At 39.0% G+C, this 26,634-nt stretch overlaps 1 protein-coding gene across 1 annotated transcript in view; it reads left to right on the top strand.

Moving 5' to 3' along the window:
- Nucleotides 1-22,738, top strand: part of SPARC (secreted protein acidic and cysteine rich) — a 35,162-nt gene extending 12,424 nt beyond the window's left edge. Inside the window, exons 2-10 of the mRNA XM_089682801.1 lie at nucleotides 8,280-8,349; nucleotides 8,446-8,499; nucleotides 9,662-9,755; nucleotides 10,919-11,040; nucleotides 11,355-11,475; nucleotides 13,910-14,043; nucleotides 17,517-17,665; nucleotides 18,676-18,824; nucleotides 21,860-22,738. Of these exons, the coding sequence (XP_089538927.1) occupies nucleotides 8,293-8,349; nucleotides 8,446-8,499; nucleotides 9,662-9,755; nucleotides 10,919-11,040; nucleotides 11,355-11,475; nucleotides 13,910-14,043; nucleotides 17,517-17,665; nucleotides 18,676-18,824; nucleotides 21,860-21,888 (909 nt within the window). The 5' untranslated portion in view covers nucleotides 8,280-8,292 and the 3' untranslated portion in view covers nucleotides 21,889-22,738. The remainder of the gene's footprint in view (nucleotides 1-8,279; nucleotides 8,350-8,445; nucleotides 8,500-9,661; nucleotides 9,756-10,918; nucleotides 11,041-11,354; nucleotides 11,476-13,909; nucleotides 14,044-17,516; nucleotides 17,666-18,675; nucleotides 18,825-21,859) is intronic.
- The last annotated feature ends 3,896 nt before the right edge of the window (nucleotides 22,739-26,634 follow it).

Here is a 26,634-nt window from a genome sequence, read left to right as displayed (position 1 = left end):
TTCCTGTCATGCTGACAAAACTTTACCAGACAGGAATTGAGAGAATCTCCTCAGCAGCAACAGAGACAGATATTAAAATGTTTTTCTTTATTAGTACAGGGAAGGTCCAAAACCCCTCTCAGATTTTTATTTCTCTCTGTGTCCCCATAGCAATCACTTCTTGGCTAGTGAAACTGTGATAAACAAGAAAGGAAGTGAGGGGAAATCTCTCTACCCAAGCCTCGGATAGTAGCAAAAACCCAGTTCTTATCCTTCCCCACTCAATCCAAATAGAGGGAACATTTTTTGGCTTAGTAAACACTTTAAAGCTGAACTCCATAAGCAATTAATTATCTAAATACAAAAGTTACATGTATTCTAACTTGAATCTTGATGTGCCTTATGTATTTCTTCCAAACCTGTGCAGTAATCCAGGATAAAACTTTGCCTCTGTGCAAGAACTTCCTGTGATATAGACCAGTCATTGTTGTTTTCTCTTTGTACAGGGTGACTGGTCTTGTATCCGCCCCCTTTGTAATTTTCTTCAGGCAGCCTATAGTGGGTAGATCTACTGGTGTCCTTCCACTGTATTGAACTCTAGGCAAGCAATGTGCAGCACAGTGATGATGTCACTACTACATTTACAAGCCACTAATTGAACTTGGCATTTGGTGCATATAAAGTGAATTTATATCTTTGTGGGTATTAAGAAATATATTTTAATTAACGTATTTGAGTCTGAAGTTCAGCTCTAAGTTTTAAAATGTGACTTTGGGATAACCTTGAGGAGGCAGTGAGATTAAAAGAAAAACCTCTCTCAACGCCATCTCGAAAAAATTGGGGACACCACAGTCATCTCCAGCCTGCTGTTGATTTTGGTCAGGAAATGTGTTTTCACACTCTGATCTGCAATGTGATTAAATAACCATGTTTATCTTCTAGCTGTGGACATAAGGAATGTACTCCCAGCATGCATATACAGTGTGCCAGGAAGAATCCAAATAAAACAAGGTGCCCCAGCCTGTGCATACCGGGGAAGGGGCACTGAGTGCTGCCAACGGTGGCAGTAGTTTTCCACCCAGACAGTCATCAAAGTTTAAAAAAAACTGAAGTGACCTCAGTGTGAGAGACAGAGCACAGAGACAGAGCACAGTGGGGATGGCGTAGCCAGAGAAAATAGGATGAAAGGAAGTTTGCTGGCTGTACAAGCCCAACTACCTTACATGGTGTATTGGGCAGCTGACAAAGAAAAACACTGACCGGAAAAACCATTCAGGGTACACGTGTAGAAAAATCCTAGACTAACCCATGGACAGTAAAAGTCTTATTAAATACAATGCTTTACATATGATACATTTGCTGCAAGAGTGCAAATAGGAATGTACACTTTACTACAACAGCCTATACTTTTTGAGTACACCACTGTATACAGTCATGGCCGAAATTGTTGGCACCCTTGATATTTCTCCAGGAAATCATGTATTTCTCACGAAACGTATTGCATTAACACATGTTTTGCTATACACATGTTTATTCCCTTTGTGTGTATTGGGACAAAACAAAAAAAGGGAGGAAAGAAAGCAAATTCGACATAATGTCACACAAACCTCCAAAAATGGGCTGGACAAAAGTATTGGCACCCTTTCACAACTGCGGATAAATAAGAATGTTACAAGCATGTGATGCTCCTGTAAACTCACCTGCGGCAAGTAACAGGTGTGGGCAATATAGAAATCACACCTGAAATCAGATAAAAAGGAGAGACGTTCACTTAACCTTTGCATTGTGTGTCTGTCTGTGCCACACTAAGCATGGACAACAGAAAGAGGAGACGAGAACTGTCTGAGGACCTGAGAACCAAAATTGTGGCAAAATATCAACAATCTCAAGGTTACAAGTCCATCTCCAGAGAACTAGATTTGCCTTTGTCCACAGTGCGCAACATTATCAAGAAGTTTGCAACCCATGGCACTGTAGCTAATCTCCCTGGTCGTGGACGGATGAGGAAAATTGATGAAAGATTGCAACGCAGAATAGTCCGGATGGTGGATAAGCAGCCCCAAACATGTTCCAAAGACATTCAAGCTGTCCTGCAGGCTCAGGGAGCATCAGTGTCAGCGCGAACTATCCGTCGACATTTAAATGAAATGAAACGCTATGGCAGGAGACCCAGGAGGACCCCACTGCTGACACAGAGACATAAAAAAGCAAGACTACAGTTTGCCAAAATGTACTTGAGTAAGCCAAAAGCCTTCTGGGAAAACGTCTTGTGGACAGATGAGACCAAGATAGAGCTTTTCGGTAAAGCACATCATTCTACTGTTTACCGAAAACGGAATGAGGCCTACAAAGAACAAAACACAGTACCTACGGTAAAATATGGTGGAGGTTCAATGATGTTTTGGGGTTGTTTTGCTGCCTCTGGCACTGGGTGCCTTGACTGTGTGCAAGGCATCATGAAATCTGAGGATTACCAAAGGATTTTGGGTCGCACTGTAGGGCCCAGTGTCAGAAAGCTGGGTTTGCGTCCAAGATCCTGGGTCTTCCAGCAGGACAATGACCCCAAACATACGTCAAAAAGCACTCAGAAATGGATGGCAAAGAAGCGCTGGAGAGTTCTGAAGTGGCCAGCAATGAGCCCAGATCTAAATCCCATTGAACACCTGTGGAGAGATCTTAAAATTGCTGTTGGGAAAAGGTGTCCTTCCAATAAGAGAGACCTGGAGCTGTTTGCAAAGGAAGAGTGGTCCAAAATTCCGGGTGAGAGGTGTCAGAAGCTTATTGATGGTTATAGGAAGCGACTGATTTCAGTTATGTTTTCCAAAGGGTGTGCAACCAAATATTAAGTTAAGGGTGCCAATACTTTTGTCCAGCCCATTTTTGGGGTTTTGTGTGACATTATGTCATATTTGCTTTTCTGCCTCTGTTTTATATTTGTTCCAATACATACAAAGGGAATAAACATGTGTATAGCAAAACATGTGTTAATGCAATACCTTTTTTGTGTGAAATACTTGATTTTCAGGAAAAATATCAAGGGTGCCAACAAGTTCGGCCATGACTGTATGTCTATTTTCCTTCCCTTCCGATCAAACCTGGCAATGAACTATTTTGGGTCTGCTCGTAAACAAAACTGCTATTTCACCTGTCTCTGAGAAATAATCCCCACAAGCTTGCTATGTCTGTCACCTATTGCCAAAATAATTGCCAGTTGTACTTCTCCATACCTTCCTTCAAGGCCACCCTGAAAGTGTCACTACTCCATCTGGTTAAAAATTCCCAACATTGAAGTCCAAAAAGGTACAGAAAGCCAACATATGACAAAATTTACTAGAAACCACACAAAACTGATAGTGTATGTTCATTTTAGGTGGAGGTAGATTGTAAAATGACGTGTTTAACTTAGGCTGGCCATACATTATTCAATTTTCTGGAGATTTTTGCTTTAGATTTACCAAAAACCATATAATAGGAGGTCAAACCCACACAACACTTTCAGTTATATCCAATTAGGCAGACCCTTGCACTACACAGTTGAAGGTAAATCTAAAGGAAATTGGGCAGAAATTGGACAGAAAATTGTATAGTGTATTGCCAGCCTTTTGCATAGGGTACAGACTGTGTTAAAATGCCTGATAGATTTTTATCACTGCCTGTGTCCTGTTACTCTTTTTTTGTTCTGGTGGCCACTGCAGATTATGCCCTGTACCTTATCCATGGCAAATTTAAAACCCTTGTACCAAATTTGTCTGATTGTAGATAATAATGTATTAGAATTTAAAATGTATAATGTAGGTATAATATAATATAGGTTTACAAATTTGTAAATTTTTGTAACTATTATATTTATCTTGGCATTTGTCTAAGAGTCAAATCACAGTCTTAATAATGCAAAGCTAATAATCAGATTTCAGGATTCACCCATATAGTGTTGTCTGCGCCATGAAAAAACTGGCTGGTAGCTGTTGGTTACTGCACTTAACATATTATTCTTTTAGTAAATACAATGTAACAATTTATTGTTTCATTGTATTTAGTATTTCATTGATATGACCTTTTGATCTGCATATGACATCAGTTAAAGTTAAATATTTTTTAAATAACATTACTATTTAACCAATTATTAACCCATATTTTATCCTAATCAAGCCTAGCTATCTCCTTCCTCTCCTACGCTGAATAACTGCCATTTGAATACTTTTGTATTACTATTTTTTACCATTACTTATCAGGTTTTTTTTATCTTTCATTCATTTTGTTTTTTCAGTGTTGCAAATACCTTTGCTGTGCTTTGTTCCAGAAACATCATTTTTAGTGGCAGTTCAAATAGAACAAAGAGATATTTGATACATAGAGTATAATTTATAATTTTCTTTTACAGTAAGACCAACTTCTTTTTATTTATTTATTTTTTTACAACTTTTTGTGTATAGATTTAATAGAAAATAATATAATTTTGTCAAGAAAATATTACAAACAGGAAACATGTATGTACCCCCAAAAATGTATGTATTACATTGGTCCATGTTACTGTTCATTACTGCAATGCATACGTCAGGAGGGGCCTTTAAAGATGAAGGCACTTTTTAAGGCTAACTTCTAAAACATGCTACCATAAGTCTCTACAGTACATCAACAATTCTAATAGAACCCCATAATTTATTTATTACAGGAATTGTATAGTGACAACTAATTTTGTATATTGTATTTATACCAGTCCCTGTCTACAAGAAGCTTACAATCTAAGGTTCCTAATCCACAAACCATGGCCATTTTGGACTGGAGCCAATAAACCTGCCAGAATGTCTTTGTGTGTGGAGAGAAACTAGTGTAAACAGAAAGAACCTCTCCTGCACTCTATGACCCAGAGCAAGGGTGGATGGATGGAAACAGAACTTGAAAAATTTGACCACCAATGCATAGAAGGTTGTGGAGCTCTAAATCAGGCTGAGGAAGCCTGACCAGTACTGCAAAGTGAAACAAAAGGAAAGCGCACCACCCTTGCACATTACCTCAGTAAACCAAAATTGTATTAAATTGAGAATAATACTCACAAATAACGAAGTAAATCAAGCATAGAAGTCCTCAAAGGAACTTTAGGAGTGCAGAGCCTGTGCGAATCACATCGTAGGGGTAGACTCTCAAAGTACGACTGACGCGTTTCGAAGGGGGTCCCTTCTTCATCAGAGCTATTGGACCCCCTTCGAAATACATCAGCTGTACTTTGCAAGTCACACCATAGGGGTAGACTCTCAAAGGCTCTACACTCCTAAAGTTCCTTTGAATACTTATATGCTTCATTCACTTCATTGTTTGTGAGTATTATTCTCAATTTAATAAAATTGTGGTTTACTGAGGTAATGCGCAAGGTTGGTGCGCTTTCTTTTTGGGAAACTAGTGTAGCCAAAGCTAAGACACACAAGCACAAGGAGAACATACAAACTCCTGGTTAGGATTTGACTTGAGGACTTTAGTGCTACAGGGCAGAAGTGCTAACTGCTGTCCTAGCATTTAAATGTATTCTGTAGAATTAGATCTGTGCTCAGAGCCAATGTACTCTCAAAGAAATTTTTTTATGGTCAAACACATGCACTTGGATGATAAGAGGAACTGCTACAAAGGATAATGTATGTTCATAGGAGCCAAAATGCATATAAGAACTGCAAGGTCATTTTTCTGGTAGGGAGTACAACAAAGCACATTATTTTAGTTTTTGTTTAAAGTGGAAGACAAATTAGATCTTCTGTTAAATTTTTGTTTTTGTCTATGCCCCCAGTGAGGATACATTTCCTTATTTCCTGTGTGGTCACTGGTGCAGAAAACAAAGGACATACTCCTCAAAAGAACACAAAAATTCCTGACAGAGATTCCATCCTATCCACACCGACATGCATTTTTGTCTTGTAGTAGTCAATTGGATGTGACTTAGGCATTCTGCCATCCTCAAAGATTTACCTCTGCTACTATACATGACACTGCATGCTATATGTGTAACTTACTCTTCAGGGCTCCTTTATACTTTCAGTTGGTGGGTGTTAAAATGCATTGTTAAAATGTATTTGTAGCATACCCCAAACACATCCCCCTCCATACCGTCAGCTGCAATGGCAGGGGAAGGTGGTATTCACACAGTCATGTCATGTTTGGTAGGCAGCAAGTCATTCAAGCAAATGAGGAAACACCACAAATGCCTTGTGCCTCCTCACCATCTGTCAAATGGTTCTTAAAAGTTATCCGAGTTCAGAGGAGCAGTGGTTTAGAAGTTCATCTAAAACTAGCCTTAGGGAGTTATTTGTTCAGTTGTTTAGTGTTAGACTGCTACACTTCGTGATAAATCAATAGTGATTTCAGTAGCATGATTGAGCTACCAAAAATCATCTGTATAGTTCTAGCCTAATCAGGTGCCAGATTAGAAGTAAAAGAAATTCAATAAATTCAGAGGTAGTGTCAGGGGCGGACTGACCATTTGGAAACTCGGCACTGCCCGAGGGCCCGGGGTTAGTAGGAGGCCCCATGAGATGCCCCTGGTACCTTTTTCATAGACTTTTTTGAGTTTGGGCAAGGACACAGGGGCCCCATGATCCCCTATTGCCCGGGGGCCCCATGAGTTGTCAGTCCTCCCCTGGGTAGTGTACGTCATGTATGGCTGCAATACATAGCTATATCTGACAGAGCTGTATAGTACTCTCTCTTCATTGCCTGTGTGGCTCGCAACCTGCTTTCACACTGCTGCGGTGTGTTTTTCCCACACCATGGGTGCAGCACAGCATACCCTCATGTTTGGTGAACTTTATGAAAGTGCTCCAAAGATGCAGCATGCAGGAGTGTTGGTGCGCCTTCAGAAAGCTCACCAAACACGTTCGATATAATATAACTCTATGGGAAAGCGCAGCTAGCCCACTCCAAATACATGGGTAAGATGCGTGCACTGGCGGTGCGGGGAAAATATACCACAGCAGTGTGAAAGCAGGCTTAGGAATGCATTTAAACTGGAGCTATGCGGAAAAATGTATACAGATAGTTTTCATTATATCAGCATAAGTTAAAGAGCAGAAAAGAGAACAATGTGCTTTAAGGTCTAATGCACATTGAAGCTGGCAATTATTATTATTATTATTATACAGGATTTATATAGAGCCAAAGTGCTAGTTTCTTTGCCCCTATACATCCCTCTTTGTTAGCCTATGTGTCTATGCACATTTAGAGGCAGTAGTGTTAAAGGTCAGAAAACTGAATTCACCAAAATTGTATTTAGGGGAGAAGTTTTTTGGGCAGAAAAAGCACCAGACACTACTAAACACATGTAACTGCATCTAAACGCTAGGCACGTAAAAAAATAAATATATGTAAAAAAAATTTTTTTTTTCTGTAATGGAATTGGTTTATAGTTAAGTTTAGCGCTTGAGCATTCATTCATTATATAGCCCGAATAAATTATTATTCTGGCCACTGAAATGAATGAACGGGCAGCACAGTGTCTAAATGGTTCGCACTTCCACCTGGCAGTACTAGGGTTGTTGGTTCAAATCCCAACCACGGCACCACCTGCCTGGAGTTTGAATGTTCTCCCTGTGCCTGCGTGGGTTTCAACCGGGTACTCTGGTTTCCTCCCACACTCCAAAGACATACTGGTAGGTTAATTGGCTCCTGTCTAAATTGTCCCTAGTATGTGTATGTATGAATGTGAGTTAGGGACTTTAGATTGTACGCCCCTTGAGGGTTAGGGACTGATGTGAATGTACAATATATATGTAAAGCGCTGCGTAAATTGACGGCGCTATACAAGTACCTGAAATAAATAAATAATTAAATGAATGAACACCCAAATGCTCTGCAAACAGGCTGACTCAGCCTGAATCTCTGCAACCCCCCCACATAATTCCTAATTATGGAACATGATTTTTTTTGGTTGTCTTTAGATTTTCTTGGTTCACTACAAGCTAAATCCTAACATAGTAATATGTAAGTTATGTGTCTATCATAAATACAATGACTTTTTCTTTATAGCTTACAGTATATATCACTAATGTCAGTTCTTATCCAGATACTAGCTAGTTGTAGTTAGTCACATTCAAGTGGACTTGTCTTGTAGTGTCATAGACCCCTGATGTTTGGCTATAAAGGCTGGGGCATCTTCCTGTTACTTGTTGGGACTGAAGAAATAGTTGTGAGAAGCTACAAAAAGGCTCCAACATTACAGAACAAGTTCAGTTGAATGTGACTAACTGCCATGAGATGGATAAATGAGAAACTTCACAAATCTTTACCAGATACTCATGAAACGTTCTTTTTGTCTTCAGATCTAACTGCACAATGAGGGTCTGGATCTTCTTCGTCTTGTGCCTGGCTGGCAAAGCACTAGCTGCACCTGTAAGTGGTTATTATGTAGTTATTATATAGTGGTTATGGAATAGTAGTATTTAGAGCATTTTCTTCTTTTTTTTAACTAATCTCTCTCTTACACAGCAACAGGATGCTTTGCCGGAAGAGGAGGAGGTGATTGAAGATGTTGTGACAGAGGTAAAATTACATATATATCTGTGTTAGACATGCTTCTTTTTTTAAAAGGCAAATACTGAGGAAAAGTTATAAACAGGTCCACGCTCCAGATAGGACACGAGGGCCATGCATAGCTGCTTGCAAATGGACTCTAAGTAGATTTAAAAGACAGAGATTCCCCCCCCCCCCCTTCCCAAGCCTAAAGGCAGCCAATTTGGGTTACATACATGCTGCAATTACAATGCAAATACAATGCTTTGTTTCGATGCATGGCAAAAATGATCCCTCCTGTTGAGTTCACTGAGTAGGATCAGCAATAAATGTGACCCATTCCTGTGAATGGGTCCATGCCACAAATGCTACGCTTGCAGTCACAGAGCCATATTTCCATTAAAAAGCCCTTTAAGCTGTCAAAAAACATGCATTCAATTCAGGGGCGGACTGACCATTTGGAAACTCAGGCACTGCCCGAGGGCCCGGGGTCAGTAGGGAGCCCCATTCGATGCCCATGGTACCTTTTTCATAGGCTTTTTTGAGTTTGGGCAAGGACACAGGGGCCCCATGATCCCCTATTGCCAGGGGGCCCCATGAGTTGTCAGTCCGCCCCTGATTCAATTCAGCAAGCGGCTCCTGAATGCCTGTCATCCACACCAGCTCTATGAAAAGTGATCCACCATGTACCTTCAGAGAGCAATGCAGATGTAAACTACCCAAAATTTTTTATTAATTTTTATTTAATGCAAGCAGTTCAAGTACCTGAATTTTACTTGGGATCAAACTTTTGCAGTCCCAGTACAGAGCTCAGATTAGTGGGGAAGCAGAACAAGCACTCATATGTGAATTGTATCTGTATTATCTGTATTTATCTGGTTCTAAGGGCTCTTTGGGAGGACAGATTTAAATATAGTACATACATTGGAGAGGCAGTAAAAGGACTCAGAAGCAGACTCTGCAACTGATAGTACTGTGCATAAGGTAGAATAGAAAATTCAATAACAATGACAATAAGTACATTGCCCAGAAACGTCCCACATGAATAAGGAGATACCATATAAACTGCATGGAAGCTGTCCTCCAAGTAGAATAAACTAAAAACCCTATCAGGGCATAACATTAATGCTAACCTCTTGAGGAAGAAATTACAATGTGCAGTTTTCTTACTATAACACTTTGCTGATTACAGGAGGCAATTGTTGGAGCAAATCCTGTGCAGGTAGAAGTTGGCGAATTTGATGAAGCATTTGCTGAAGAGGAAGAGGAGGAAACTACATCTGAGAGTAAGTATGGTGTGAATTTAAAAAATGTCATCTTTCATTATATGAGTTAATGGAGTTGATTTACAAATAAAGAATTTTCTTCAGAGCTTAGTAAATAAGGGGAAGCTCTGTTGACTTCCATCATCCAATTATGTGCAAGCAAAAATAATTTTTTTTTAATTTTCTTCACACATGATTGGGTATTCTTTGGAAAGTTAATTTTTCACTACACTCATTAAGTTAATGAAAAATTACCTTGTGAAGTGAACAACCTATTTACCTTTAGTAAATTAATCCCAATGAGTTCTAATGTTCAGTTATAGCATCAAAGGTGGGAATAAATGTGTCTCAGTTATTACATCAAAGTTTCCAAAGGCATTAGATAATAGCCTCTATAGCTGGTTGAATGAAAAAAAAACTCACAGATCCCACATCCACACAAGCAATGTGGATTCAAGGATATCCCCTGTTGTACTATGGTATCCTGACATGGGACTACCCCCCCCCCCATCCCCCGTCAGAATACACTGATCAGCGTGGTGGCCATGGGCTGCAGTGGCTGATTGAATACTGGTTTTCTAGTAGGGTCATTATACAGAAGTTGGTATGCCAACCGGCTTCTGTTAAACAGGGAAGGGTGCACACAGGGGCGGACTGACCATTTGGAAACTCCGGCACTGCCCAAGGGCCCGGGGTCAGTAGGGGACCCCATGAGATGCCCCTGGTACCTTTTTTCATAGGCTTTTTTGAGTTTGGGCAAGGACACGGGCCCCATAATCCCTTATTGCTTGGGGGCCCCATGAGTTGTCAGTCCACCCCTGGGTACACATGATCTAAATTTGGTCTGTTCCTGCTGTCAGAATTTCAATGCATGTATACCCAGCTTAAATTTGGCATTTTTCTGTCCAGTGTTGAGGTACCATCAGATAGTCCTTCAAGACTGTTCTTAGGGAATTAAGTGATATAGATAGTTTTCTTAATGATAAGGATTATACCAAAATAGGCTGGTGCTGGGACTTGCACTGCCATTTTTAAATTCAAAGCTTATACAGCCACATTGTAACATGCAGCTAGCTCAACAAGGGCACAGCAATATAAACTTGGAATGCCTTTCCTCGCTCTATTTGAAATTCAGAAACATAATTTTGGATGGTTTTTTTCATGAAACGAATTCTTTTTTACAGATCCATGCCTTAACCACCACTGCAAACATGGCAAGGTGTGTGAAGTCGATGAGACCAACAAACCAATGTGTGTATGCCAAGATCCTTCTACCTGCCCCGAAAGTGTAGGAGAGTTTGAGAAGGTAAGAAAGCAAAATAAAGTATACACTTTATTGGCATTGATACAATTAAAAAAAAATTGATAGCATGAAATTAAAGAAAAATAAATCTGTCATAAAATGATTAGCAAACGTTCATTAGTGCCACTATCTACATTCTGACTGATATAAATTAACAGTTACATAACTTTAGTAACCCTGATAAAAAAAAATACCCATAAAGCCAGATGACATTTAAAGGATTTTAGACTCTGATTAAATGGATCCCAGCTATGCTAATATGTTTCTACTGATCAGGTGTCATTTACAAAATTACCTTTCTCCATTTTCTCCTACAGGTCTGTGGTACTGACAACAAGACTTATGACTCTTCATGCCACTTCTTTGCCACCAAGTGCACCTTGGAGGGCACAAAGAAGGGCCACAAACTGCACCTTGACTACATTGGACCATGCAAATGTGAGTCCTGCATCTATTTAATAACAGGAAATTCTTGAAAAAGTTCACTGCCTCAACCCTCTAAGAGCTCCTCTTATATGCTGGCATCGAGTCTATCACTTCTCCACACATGGCTTAATATAATCCAAAGGAAAAGTCTCACATCGATGTTGCCTTCACAGGCAAAACTTTTTAATCAGCTGATAAGCTTCAGCACATTGCACTGCCCCCAGGACCACCACTCTGACATATTTCACCAGATGGGCTTATTCATACATTATGGTGGTCCTGGGGGCCATGTACTGAAGCTTCTTGGCTGATCAAAGTTTTGTCTGTGAAGGCATCATCGGGGTGCAGCTTTTCCTTGGGGTTATACGGAGCATACTCTTGTAAATCACATATATGTGAAAATAAACACAAAGAAATTGAATAACACAAAAAGCATTCCTGCTGGTACCAGCAGCCCTATAAAATGAGAGTCATGAATGGAACTGTGACTTACCTGCAGTTTCTTTGCCATTCACCTCTGGGACAAGTGGCCAACTTCAAAGTCTCTCCAGGAGTCAGAGGATTCTCCATTTTCATAGACAAAGTTGACACATCACATCAGAGGGATACAGAAACTGTCAAGAAATTCTAGAAGTGGGCTGGTCCATTCAATTAAAAAAGACAGTAGCTAAGAGAGGGCTGAAGTGCATCTATTTTAATTAGTGATGGAACTTCGGGACTTAGATGGGACCTAAAAATAAAAACATATGAGAACAGTAATATTGCATCTGCCATTCCTAATTTGTTTTTTAATTGTCGGGTTCCAGGGCTGTCATGCTGACATTTGCAGCAAAATATAAAAATAGTAGGTAATCATACATTTTACTAAAATGAAATGTATATTAGATGTAGATGTGAAGTTTCCCTATTAGAGTAAAAATAGTTTGCCGAATAAAGTTAGAATTCTTACTCATTATACACAGTAACCTTGTCATTAAAGTAATATGAATACTCCCATTTATGGTTTGGAAATTTAAGCCCCTTAGTGACATTTTCCAATAGAATGTTGAAACAGGGCCCCAGGGTGACTGAATTTTAAATTACTGGTTCCAGCAAGTGTAGGTCCCAAGAGGGAAGATGTGATATCTAGCTGCTGGGAGTCAGCCGTCAATTTCCTGCTGGCTCAGCCAACAATCAGCGAAGCCACCCTTAGGGATTAATTCCTACAATACACAGATGTGTTTAGGCTTGCTATACTTTATATAGAACATTCTGTCCAGTTTCTTTGGATCAGATGGATGTCTGTGCAAAAAAAAAAAAACCTATTCTTTTTTCATATACCTATAAAAATGTGAGTAATTGTATTTAAAAAAATAATGTTGCTGCATATTAAACTACACATTTAGTGCAGGCATCATTCCCATCCTTCAACCCAGCATCCGGATAAGCTTTACAATAAATTTTTTTTCAGAATCACCACTATGACCAAAGGCTGGTTCTGTATATTAAAGTCTATGTTTACTGAAAATGTTAGTTTCAGTTGCTTTATTTTTAATGGGTGTTGTCTAGTTGAATCACCTATTGCCTACAAGCCTAGGGATATATTTCTGTTCCCACTTCTGTTGACCTACCACAGTTGTTCTAAGAGGATCTCAGTTTGGTCAACAAATTCACTTATTAAATTTTGTGTATGCAAGCCATTTTGTGCAATATCTATGTTTTGCCAAAGACATCCTACTATTGGAGTCCTCAAGACATTTAAGAAGCCAAAGGCTGGTTCATCCTACCAGAATCTATACATCCACACAGAAATAATCAGTTTTACTGACCTCATCTGTTAAAATATTCCTCTGTAGATATCTGTATTTCTGCAGGATTCTCATTTTAGCTAATAACATGGGTTCCTGGGTATAGATATCTTGGTGTCAAGGAGACCCTTTCTAATGACTGTGGCATGTCAACTGTTTCTGTCATCATAAGTGAGACATTCAATCAGTGAAGTACTCCAAAGCTCTAAGAGAGGCATTAGATCAGGAGGGAAAACAAAAGCTCCATTTTGACTGAAATTCTTCTGCTGTAAGTATTCAGATAAAAACAGGCAGAATAATAGATGTTACTGCTTTAACAAAGAGGCTTCTGTTCCAATTGAGAACCTTGGGCTGTAGAGTCTGTGAGTCAAGACCCGACCTAATAAAAACCTCCTTTCAGGGAGCCTTGGAGGATGTAAACAATGCCAATGGGGATTTCAGCAAAGTGTACTACTTAATTCCCTGTAGTGATGACATTGCTTGATATCTTTTTTGTGAAAAACGTACCTGGGCTATGAACCAGCTGTACAGACACGGTCACTCATATTGTCATTATTTGGATTACGTTAACAACACAAATGAAGGTTTTCCAGGTTGCTGAGCACTTTGCTAACCTCTTTAGTTAAGAAATATAAACGTTTTTCCACTTGGTCTTTCAGTTATTCCTGCTTGCATGGATTCTGAGCTCACTGAATTCCCTCTGCGTATGCGCGACTGGCTGAAGAACGTCTTGGTCAGCCTGTATGAGCGCGATGAGAACAACAACTTACTCAACGAGAAGCAGAAGCTGAGGGTATGGAATCTTATGTGAAGATAGCCAAATCTTGCCTCAATGTACATCTGTTGTGCAATTGTTATTCTTGTGTAAATGTTTCTTGGCTTCTAAACAAACTGATATTTGACTTCTCTATTTGAGTCATTAACTCAGAACAAGTATGCAGATGAGATACTGTAAATCAGGTGTGAATTTAGAAGTCCTTATCTGCAAGTTTGTTACAGGCCATTGACTCAATGTATTGAAGCAAGAAGGTGTAGGGTATATTACAGTGAACACTGGTCTTATATACTAGGATATCCTAGCCTTTTATTTATATGTCAGAATGTATGGTTGTATTTCAGACCAGTGACCACACTACAGCAACATTTTGCAGCACACATGATGTAGAGAAGGTGCAGGATTTATTACAGTGTACATTGGTCTTATATACTAGGATATTTTAGCGTCTCATTATATGTCAGAATGTATGGTCTACAAACTGTGGCCTGGAGGCCAGATGCAGCCCTTTGCCTGCCTTTATCCGGCCCTTGGAGCACTGTTCCACCACTACACTGTTCCTTCTATTGACACAAATGATGGGGCACTATTCTTTGCTTCCTTAATACCAAAGATGCACTGTTTACTCCCACTGACACCAGGATAATTTCTATTCCTACTGGCCACAGTCTGGCCCCCCTAGAGTATGAAGGACAAGTAATTGGCCCTTCGTTTAGAAAGTTTGGAGACCCCTGCTTTAGACCAATGACCATGCTACAGTAACAAATTGTAGCACACTTGATGTAAAGACAATCATAAGACTTTTAAGCATCACAACAAACCCAATGACAACCTGATTTCAAATTGACTGAATGCAGTTGGAAGCTTACAAGCATAATTGTCATCTTCCAGCCAATTTGGGCTGAGAGTACCTGATGACATTACTAGCTCCAAAAAAAGGTATGTAATGAAAATGGAAAAGTTTAATTTAAAAATGTAATTAGCATGTTGATAGGGAATGGGGGAGGAACCATAGAAGGAAAAATATAATCAGAACAAATTTCTGCTTTAATTATACAAATTAGGCATCTACATGTGTTAGTCAATCTGCTGCATACTCCAATTTATGGCCAGCTTCAGTCAACAGAGAAGAATGAATGAATAAATGAAAATACTATCAGGAGTGTTCTGTTTGCATTTGAGATCAGTTTGAGTTATTTCTACAACCATTCACAACTCATTGACAGGTGAATAAGACATGCAGTGGACCTCATTCTAAAACTGGCCATAGATGGATAAAATTTTGAATGAAAATTCTTAGGAAAAGTCCTCAGAAAATTACAAAAATTCTCAAAAAAAAGAATGTCGTTTGAAAAATTTTCCATCTTGCGCCTTCAAATTTTCTCATCACTGCAGTCAAAATCACACATCAATCAACCTGCTTCAAGCTACTTTTGCATTCACATTGATTTCTATGGGTGTCCCAGTACTGGCTCTATGGCTGTCCTTCAAAGGAAGAATCTAATGTTCTAAAACAAATACTAAATCTACTACTTTTAAATGTATATCGATGGTTCCATGCAAATTTGAAAAGCTCAGCATTACAGCCTATGAGTTGCTTTGTTTCCTCTATTCATTTCTTTGGAGACAACTTCATGTGTAAGGTATTTATTAGCATTTCATAGACTGGCAGTCTATGGAATCGCAACTTGGCAAGTTAAAAAACCCTATCTAATTGTGACATTTCCTCGTATTAAATTCCATCATTAGGTGTTCTGCCCACTTCCACACCACTCTCCAGAGTATAAACAGGAATGGTTAGACAATCTGCTTCTTTTGATGGAACAGCCAATATGCCAGTGATTAAAGGCATTCAAATTCTACATTATTTGAATTGAGTTTGTATTTTAATTATTTTCTTTAATAGTACTTCTTTAAGTAACACTGTATGGGGTGTAAAAAATTACATATTCCTAAACCCATAGGGGTTTATTTACTAAAGCTGGAGAGTCCAAAATCAGACTCCCTTCTGCATAGAAACCAATCAGCTTCTAACCTCAGCTTGTTCAATGAAGCTTTGGCAATGAAACCTGGAAGCTGATTGGTTTCTATGCAGAAGTGAGTCTGATTTTGGACTCTCCAGCTTTAGTAAATAAACCCCATAGTGTCATTCTCCAGATTTAAAACCCCATTGCATTAATTTGCAGATAATTTTTCAAAATAAATATGCACTGTAAAGTAGGAAGGTTGTTTTCCCTCTATTAGCAAAGAGGCCAATAACACAGCATATGTGAACACAGCTGAAAAACTGTAATAATAGACCTGGGGAAGAACAGTACAGAAAAATATATACAGAAAAACATGGCTAGTTATGATGGATTCAGTATATCACAGGCTGATTGTTCGTCCTTCAGTTCAGAGTATAAGGAATTAGTTATGGTAAAGTGTTTATAGTTAAAGGATTAGCTGGAGGTTTTCTGCAGTTTTCACATATTTGGAATGGACTGATTCCAAAACCCCAAGTTTAATTTTGAGTTGTGTTGTTTACTTCTCCCATATTTACCCCAAATAAAGTACTTCACCCATTCTGTTTCATGATGCTGGTCACTTTATTTTAATGTGACTGATGTTTCTAAAATTTTACATACCAGCAAATCTTTAATATTAATCAGTGAATCTTTAGTATTAAAGTAAGTGGTGTTGGCAATGCCATGCCCAGTGTGAGAACATGAGTGCATCCCTTGTTAAATAAAATATTACAATATGTTTGCTAATGCCAAAGCAACATTTTCTTGTTATAGTATATTGGTCACCAAAGAACAAAGAGGGCATAAATAATTGGTTCTTCCAGAATGAATAAAATGCATTGCCTAATTGCCAGTTCCTAGAATGATGATAGTCGCCATTTTAATAGACACTGGTGCAGGCCACAAAGGGCTGTTTTTTTGTTTCTATAAACAGAATCACCTGAAAGTAAAATTTGGCCCATAAAGTTGACACCTCAAGTGCCTGTCTGAACATTATGAGATTTTGTAGAGAAAAGTGGAGGGTTTTCCAGTTGGTAAAGAATGATCAGCTATGGTGGTTGTTGATCCTGGGTTGACTTTTCCTGCTTCCATTACTTTACTATTGTTTGGGGGCCTCCCATTATATTGATTGGCCAATTTGAAAGTAAGGGAGAGAGTAGACAAGAACCAGAAACCAAAAGAGTGTCACCTTTAATGGGGTTTAAGTGCATTCTATACATATATCAGCTAGAGTGTCAGCTGGACTATATAAGTCAATATCAATGCCTATAACACAAGATTACTTCAAGGCATTGTCAAACTGACATTTAGAATTCCAGGGTCTATTATTTGAAGACCCTGCATATAAAGGCCTGTAACACTCCTTGATGCTAACGGCAATAATATGTTAGAAATACTAGTAAGTACAATAAAGGCTTGGGGCACAGTATGCTTCCCAGAAGTCTGGCAGTGATTCTAACTGAAATAATATATCGTTTATAAAAGGTAAAGAAAATGCATGAAAACGAGAAGCGTCTGGAGGCTGGAGACCACCCCGTTGAGCTGCTCGCTCGTGACTTTCAGAAGAACTACAACATGTACATCTTCCCAGTTCACTGGCAGTTTGGACAGCTGGACCAGCATCCCATTGATGGGTATGTAGAACCTTTATTACAGTTAATGTAGATAAGGGGGAGCAGTATTTCATAGCATCTTCTGTTTAGGATATTATTATATGTGCACTATTGTAGGGCATATGCTAGGACTTGTTTTCCTACATAATTTCAGTTACGTCATATACACTTACACTTGGTTAACCAGGTTAACTGCCTTCTTCACCAACCACAGATTGGTTGAATGATTATGACTTCACAGGAAAGGGCATGGCTTAGTTCATTTAAAACATGAAAACATTCCAGAAATGTCACTTTACGTTCAGACTTGTTTTGAAGCCAAGCTCTACTAAATTATCCTTTGGCTGCTATAGAGGAACAGTGCAGAGGTTCTTGCATGGATTGAAAGTTGTGATATGCCATTCATGTTTTTCCCTGTATGCAAAGCACTTTCACTTAGGAGCACTCTATATTTTCGACATGCTTCCATTTTAAGAAAAATATTTTTACGCTGCTTACAGAAATGGTAACATTTTGCTATAAGGATTCTGCAGACACAGCTATTTCAGGTCTCTGCTGTTGTTTATAGAATGCTCATGCAGAGTAATGAATCTTTTCCAATCTGCACAAGCAGAATTTGAAGATTTCCCACTGGACAGTGTGTCAGCATGTATTGTGTTAAGGCAGCCCATTCATTTGATTGGCATGGCAGTGCAGCACATCACGACACACTGCAGTGCAGTACTGTTGTTGAGGTACCATTAACAAGCATTGGCGTATTGCATATGTTAACAGTGTGAATTAGGTCCTAAGTAGGCAAATAATTTGTTTGGACATTGATAGCAATACTAAGGATTCATAAAAGTAGGATTGGGTTTTTTAGATACATTGTCTACCAGAGTCTGTTTTTTTTTTCCAGCCCAAAGATACAAAGCACAGTAAATAATGTAAATGCAGAGTAGGTGATATTTTAGAAAATGAAGGAGTACAAGAAGAAAGACTCAGACATATGTATTTTCATACTTACTTCTGCTTACCATATATACCTACAGATACCTCTCCCACACTGAACTGTCTCCTCTCCGTGCCCCCCTCATCCCTATGGAGCACTGCACCACCCGTTTCTTTGAGGAGTGTGATCTCGACAGCGACAAATACATTGCATTGGATGAATGGGCTAAATGCTTTGGAATCAAGGACGGTATGTATTGTTACAGTACATGTATAGCACATTGATATGTAGAAGTGACTCCATCTTCCCAAATGACGTGCAGGGAATATCTGGTTGTGATAGTGACAACAATTTTGTCTAAATTTCAGACTCCTTAGGTTCAGAACAGCATGGAGTATTAAAGTGATTCTAAAGGCTTTTTTTTTTTAACAAAAAATAACAAACATGTCTACACTTACCTGCTGTGTGCAGTGGTTTTGCACAGAGCAGGCCTTCTCTTCTCTGGTCCCCCACAGGCTCTCCTGGCCCCTCCCTCCTGTCAGGTGCCCCCACAGCAAGTAGCTTGCTTTGGGGACACCCGCTGCTCTGTGTGTCCATTCACACATGGAGCCACGTCTCAGCTCCACCCCCTCTCTCTTCTCATTGGGTTTTTTACTGTGATTGACAGCAGTGGGAGCCAATGACTCCCGCTTCTGTCTCAGCCAATGAGAATAGGGAGTCCTGGGATAGCCGAGACTCCAGAGCACATCGCTGGATTGTGAGGGGGGTTAGCTGAGTATTAGGGAGGGATGGGAGGGATGGGAGGGATGCTGCACAGACAAGGGTTTTTACCTTCATGCATAGAATTCATGAAGGTAAAAATAACCTTGAGAGTTAAGAACCACTTTATCAAAATTTAGATCATGAAATGGTGAAAATATTCTTTATTTTGCAGTTCCAGTTTATGGTTAGCATTTGTAAGCTGTTAGCAGACTTCACTCACCAAAGTTTTGATCCCTTGAGTGGTAAAGATCAGGCCATAGCACTTAAGATGTCCTCATCCATTGCTCACCTCCTGGCTCCTGGTGCCATTTGTTCAATTATTGGCTATCTGACCCCACACTCTTTATCCCCCACATTGTATACACAGGCCACTGAAGTCATCCATAGATAGATCGAATCTCATCTGGTTCAGCAGGAAACAGCAGAGATTTTATCCATCTGTGCACGGGCTGACTGTGCCCAAGTCAATCCATCAATCAACTTGGCTACAACCAGCATGTCGGATTTCTAGAATGCGATTGATACCAGAGGCTATAGCCGCTAACAATAATCCTTGTGTTCTGCAACTCATGGTTGCAGGAAGGAAATTCACTCCGTGTATGGCCTGCCAAAGCATGTGCCCTCTTACACCCTAAGTTCTTCCTTCAACAGCCCTCCCTTGCAGATCAGACCAAAATACAATTTATAAATACTGTATAATTTGACAGTGTTTATGAGATTTGTCTAGTAGTCATTTTTGTACTTACTTTTTCTACTGTACAACAGATTGTGATAGTTTCAAACATGCAGTGAAGCTGTCATTTTCACTTCCTGTGGATAAAAAACATTTAAAATAATTTAAAGTAATTTTCCAACATGTTTCACAAGCAATGAGCTCCTGTACTGCTAGAATATAATACTCATTGCAACAGGAAAAGAGTATTTATACAACCATTGCGGATACTGGTCTGAGCAATGGTAGAGTCTAAGGAAGAAAACATCTGACTAGTTCTTTATTGTATTGATTCGTTGGTAAGATTAACCACATGCCGCCCATCCACTGTATAAATACGGCGGCAGGGCGGCACGGCTGGGCAAAACCACGTTTTAAAACGTGTGTTTTATAAACAGGTAGGGGGCACGCGCGAGGCACGCCGCCGCCCTACCTGTCCCGCCGATCACAGCCGCGGATGTCAGTCACCGTGTCACAGCCGGTCCTTACCGGCTATGTCCCGGCGATCAGCGGCAATCGCTGACAGAGAGCACAGCTGCAGTAGCAGTGCTTTCTGTCAGTTCCCTGACAGCTCCAGGACACGCTGAACGGGACAGAAGAGTTTCTCTCTCCCGATCAGCGGTGTTAACTAAACTTAACCCCTTCCTCCCCAGTGCCATTAGTACAATGTCAGTGGTTTTTTTTTTGCACTGATCACTGTATTGGTGTCACTGGAAATGTCAGTGACCCCAAGTCAGTACCCCCCAATGTCAGAATGTCCGCCGCAGTCCCGCCATAAGTCGCTGATCGCCGCCATAAGTCACTGATCGCTGCCATAAGTCGCTGATCGCCGCCATTATTAGTATAAAAAAAAACTAAAAATCCCAGTATCTTTCCTGCCATTTGTAAACGCTATAACTTTCATATAAACCAATTAATTTACACGTATTGTTTTTTTTTTTTTTTAGCAAAGACATGTCGCAGAATGCATTTTGCCAGAAATTTATGACTAAATTTGATTTTTAAATTTTTTTTTACTGGACATGTTTTATAGCAAAAAGTCCAAAATATTGTTTCTTTTCCCTCAAAATTGTCAGCCTTTTTTTTATAGCGCAAAAAATAAAAACCGCATAGGCGATCAAATACCACCGAAGGAAAGCTCAATTTGTGGGGAAAAAAAAGGATGTAAATTTCATTTATGTACCATATAGTATGACCGCGCAATTGTCCGTTAAACTAGCGCAGCGCTGTATAGCAAAAAAATGGCTTAAATTGCAGTATCTATACCATAGTTTCTAGACGCTATAATGTTCACACAAAGCAATCAATATACACTTATTGGGATTTTTTTTTACCAAAAACATGTAGCAGAATACATTTTGGACTAAATTTATAACCAACTTTGAGTTTACTATATATTTTTTTAAAGCTGAAAGTAAAAAAATATTGTTTTTCTTCAAAATTTTTGGCCTTTTTTTGTTTATAGCGTGAAAAATAAAAAGCGCACAGGTGATCAAATACCACCGAAAGAAAGCTCTATTTGTGTGAAAAAAAGGACGCAAATTTCGTTTGGGTACAGCATTGCATGACCGTGCAATTATCAGTTTAATTAGTGCAGCGACAAGTAGCAAAAAGAGGCCTGGTCATTAAGGGGGGTAAATCCTCAGGAGGGCAAGTGGTTAAAGTATGAAGTTGGACCTCAAAGGGAATTCTAGTCTAGTTTGAGTTAAATGTTGACTATGAATGTTTTAGTGTTTCTAAATCCATATGACTGTAATTAAAAAAAAAAAAAGAAAAAAGACTTACACATATCTGTTCTTCTTTATTGCAGAGGACGTGGATCAAGACATGATCGTCTAAGCCACACCAGTTATTTTTTTTGTCTCATCTGAAATTATTTGTTTAATATTTTATTTCGTATCTCCTCTTTCACACTCTAGTTTGTAATATTTGTCTCTCTGGGTTGGGCGGCAAAAAGACAAAAAAATGGTGCTAACTTAGAACAGGTTCTATTAACGGTGCTAAAGACCTTTGGAGCAAGACGCATTAGCGATTGGAGGAGATGACAGCGTGTCACCACTAGCTCAAAATTTCATCCAGTTCAAATTTCTCTCTCTTCCTCTCTGCTTTCTACATCCCTTCAATTCCTGACTTTCATGTTCTTTCACTCTTCCTGAGAACAAAGATTGAATAGAATGGCTTTCAACGCCAACTTCACTTCAAACCTTATAAAAGAAAGAAAAGACTTTTCTGTTCCCATGTTGCTTACCATTTTTTGTTCAAGTTCAGGGTTACCCATTTAAAGATAAGGGAGCATTAAAGCTGGACTTTAACCCCTTCTCTGCTGGAGTAGCCCCCCAATTATTGCAGAGACACTCTAGCAATGAAGGGGTTAACCCCTGGCTCGCACCCCCGGGTCAGGCAGGTGGCGGGATCTGACATAAGACAGGAGCTTCTTTATTCTTTGACATAGGGAAGTTCCCACCTAAGCCACGCACAAGGCTGGATTATCTGGAATGTTAATTTCATTTTTTCTAGAAATTTTGGCATTAATTCATCGGAACTGAGGCACAGGACTCCATAAAGAATAAAAGATTAAAAAATCTCTCTCCTTTTTTCCTTTCAGTTTCCTGTGGTTGCGCTGTGTCTCACGCTTTATTAATGAAATAAAATATATACATTTGGATAGATGCTTCCGCTAAAAAAGCTAGTTCTGGCTTGAAGATTGATTATTGTGTTCTGAAAATGAAGAATAATATAGAGATATTTCAGGGGCTTTTTTTTGTCAAAGTGTTTTTGTAACTTTGACTCTGATTTACTAAAGGAGTAGAACCGGGTACATTTTCACTTTTCTTATTTTAGTAAATGAGGTGAAACAATGTTTAAATTTACTTTGCAAAGAATATTCAATCATGGACAAGAAACAATTGAAGAAGCAGGATCTTTGCTTGTGTATGATTAGGATGATTGAAGTCAGCACAACTTCATCGTAAAGTAAAAATTCACTTTGAAAGTGAATATGCACTACTTCTTTAGTAAATCATTTAAGTAAATCAGCCCTTTCTGACATTTTTCCAGAGGCAATGGGGTAGATTTACTAAAAGTGGAGAGTGCAAAATCTGGTGCAGCTGTGCATGAATTGGCTTCTAACTTGTTCAATTAACAATTAGAAGTCCTGTAAGCTGTTTGGTTTCTCACCAGATTTTGCACTCTCCAGTTTTTGTAAATCAACCCCAGTGTGAATCTACTATAGAATGTGAGATTTAAATTGTTTAAAAAAAAAGAAAGTTTTAATACAATCTGTACTTATTCTGGGAATTTAATCACATATATCAAAATATGAGACATCACGCAATGAGGTGTTCATTTAGCAAAGTAGATTTTCACTGGGCTTAGTCAATGGGGCTGTGCTGTGCCGACATCATCTAATCATGTGAAAGCAAAAATCTTCTGGTTTTGTTTTTTATTTTCTTACACATGATATGCTTTTAAAGTGTATTTTCACTTACCTTCACCTCATTTGCTAACCTAAGAGAAGATTCATTTTGAAAGATGAACATGTTCTACTCCTTTAGTAAATCAAACTCAATGCCGTCTCAGCTCTAACCTTCAATTTTAACCCTGCATTCCCATATAAAACATTCACACTTCTTGCTGCTGTAAAACAAATAAAAAAATAACACTCTTGCTGTTTATTAAGGTGAATGATGGAAAAAAAATTTAATAAGGAATATATGATAGGAACATTTGCTCATCTCAATAAACAGCTGACATTTGGCTATATCAGAAAGTATGACCTCACTACAGCAAATTGTAAAATTTTTATGTTAAGATCTTTAAATGGGATTAGAGTGTACCTAAACTCAAGAACAACAATTAATTATATTGCCATTAAAAAATAATGGTAAGAAATAACATTATCAGTTTTTAGTGGTGATGGCTGCATTTATATATGTTTCAGGCTTAGCTGATTTTCTGTAATTAAATAAAAATACCTGTTGTTCCCCATAGAAATCCAAAGTCCTTGTTATTTAAAATGAAATTGCAAAGGTGTTAAAAGCTTTCCATCTTATCTTAAGTCAACTACAGAATCCCTCCTTCCTGCATAATGAAGACGAAGAGCTGTTTGTAGTCCAAATCAGGAGAGCATTCTAGGACAGGATAAATGTTACTGGCAGGATCACCAGGTGAAAATAAAGGGAAAACACAACCCGAAAAAAAAAGAAAACTAATGCAGCCACCACATCTTATGACTGAAAAGCTGCAATAAATTTGTTCTTTGGTTTATATACACTTTACTATAGCTACATATGTAAACTATGTGGATGGATATCAATTCTAGGTGTTTTACGTTTGTTTTGATGCTTAAAATATTTATATTACTGATGTAGGTTGAATGAAAAAGTGACATATCCTTTTAAGACACTTTGATAAATGAGGCCCAGTACAGATTATGAAGATGTTTTGGTTATCCAGCAGCCTGTAAAGATGTAGATAACAGGTACACTACATGATGGCAATGCAATGCAATACTAGCCATACTAGTCATAATAAGACAGCTGATGGTAATGATCACTACAGACACGCTATATGCAGACAGAATTTGGGCAGAATGCTTTTTAGCAAGTTGGTTCCTAATAATAGCAAAGTTAAAAAATTACTGCCACACCTCCAGGCTATTGCCATTTCCAGTCATTGTTAACATTTTACATTTCTGTATGATGGAGGAGGTTCAGTGGGTTTGTTGAAATTTAGGTCCATGAAAACAAAACTAAAAGTTCAATTTAGCAGAGTAGCTGGGATCTGAATATCACCTAAATTCTTTCCCCACTTTTGATGTTCTGGTTCGTTAATGGCCAGTATATGTAAAAATCCAAAAAAGACTTTTACTTTTCAATCATATGGATGAGGTTATGTTTGCCACTACCATGAGCTTGTGTGGCCAAAAACTTTGCAAGTTCACCTCCAGACATTAGGAACAAATATCATTCAGTGCATAGCCTTTGCCCTTTGTCAGCTGAGTCATAACAGTCAACTTGACATTGGTACATGTCTACCATGACAGTGCCCAGTCTCTGATGGCCAGATTGAATACAAAGCAGGGGCGGACTGACAACTTATGGGGTCCCTGGGCAATAGGGGATCATGGGGCCCCTGTGTCCTTGCCCAAACTCAAAAAAGCCAATGAAAAAGGTACCAGGGGCATCTCATGGGGCCCCCTACTGACCCCGGGCCCTCGGGCAGTGCCCGAGTTTCCAAATGGTCAGTCTGCCCCTGATACAAAGCTTTGCCACCCACAGAGTTCAAAGGGGTTCACTGTAAAGTTTGCGAACTTCAAACTCAAGAGTCTTTTTCTTTTAAATGGTTCACAAAACGAACCCAGGCAGATTAAATTATACCTACTCATTCAGATGAATGAGATCTGATTTCAAGAAGGCACGGCATTGTTGATACTGTTTACATCCTTAGCCTCCCCTCAGCAAAGAAGAAGTGGACAAAGAATTATTTATTTATTTATATCAGGTATAGCGCCGTCCATTTACGCAGCGCTTTACATATATATTGTACATTCACATCAGTCCCTAACCCTCAAGGGGCGTACAATCTAAGGTCCCTAACTCACATCCATACATACACATACTAGGGACAATTTTTAGACAAGAGCCAATTAACCTACCAGCATGTCTTTGGAGTATGGGAGGAAACCGGAGTACCCAGAGGAAACCCACGCAGGCACAGAATTGGCGGTTTAAATATTATGAGATATTACTCATTAAACATGTGGGGACTGGAGTAATTAATGCTCAATGTTTTTTGTGAGCTCTACACAAAGTTGTGTTCTTGACATATTTTGTTTTTTGAGATTGATGTTCTGTGAGCACTTTCATGAAATTTCTGTGTAATAGATTTTTGCCCATACTCTTGATTCTAATAGCAATACAACCACTATGTACAAAGAACAGCTTTTCACATCAGCCAATCAGATATCAATTTAACTGATCTGACTATAGTGATTGGTCGCTATGATTGGTCATCACTTTTTGTACTGATTTCTGAAATACATGCATAGGGGCCAATAATGGCAACTATTCACTTGGACACCGCTGTTCTGTTCCCTGCAGAAGGGTTTAGATCAGCCTTTCTCAACCTTTTCAATACAAAGAAACCCATGAAATAACTTTCTGGTCTCAGGGAACCACTGCTTAAAATGACTATATCTACAACTCATGATACATTAGTGTGATGGTCAGTGGGAAGAATGCTACTTACGCTTGTGATCATTGGGAATAATTACTCTCTTACAGATAGCTAAAAGGATCAATGGTGTTGGTGGGAATTTATCGGAGAGGCAGAAATTGCTCATTGCTCAAGGAACCCCTTGCAACCTCTGGAGGAACCCTAGGGATCCATGGAACTCTGGTTGAGAAACTGATTTAGATGAAGGAGCTCAAATTGTTATTGTCTGATAAAGGTTGGAAACAAACCTAAAGAACTCTGCAAGCACACTAGAGACAAAAAACTTTCTTTGACAAAACCACTGCATGTACATATTGAATAATGAAAAACCTTTTACCCAGTGGTGTATTTAGGTTTCTTGCTGCCCTA

Source organism: Staurois parvus, unplaced genomic scaffold (assembly GCF_062004578.1).
Source record: "Staurois parvus isolate SC_StPar_1 unplaced genomic scaffold, SC_StPar_1.0 ptg000298l, whole genome shotgun sequence".
NCBI lineage: Eukaryota > Metazoa > Chordata > Amphibia > Anura > Ranidae > Staurois > Staurois parvus.
Note: the sequence above shows the minus strand (reverse complement) of the source record. Positions and strands in the feature narration are given on the sequence as shown.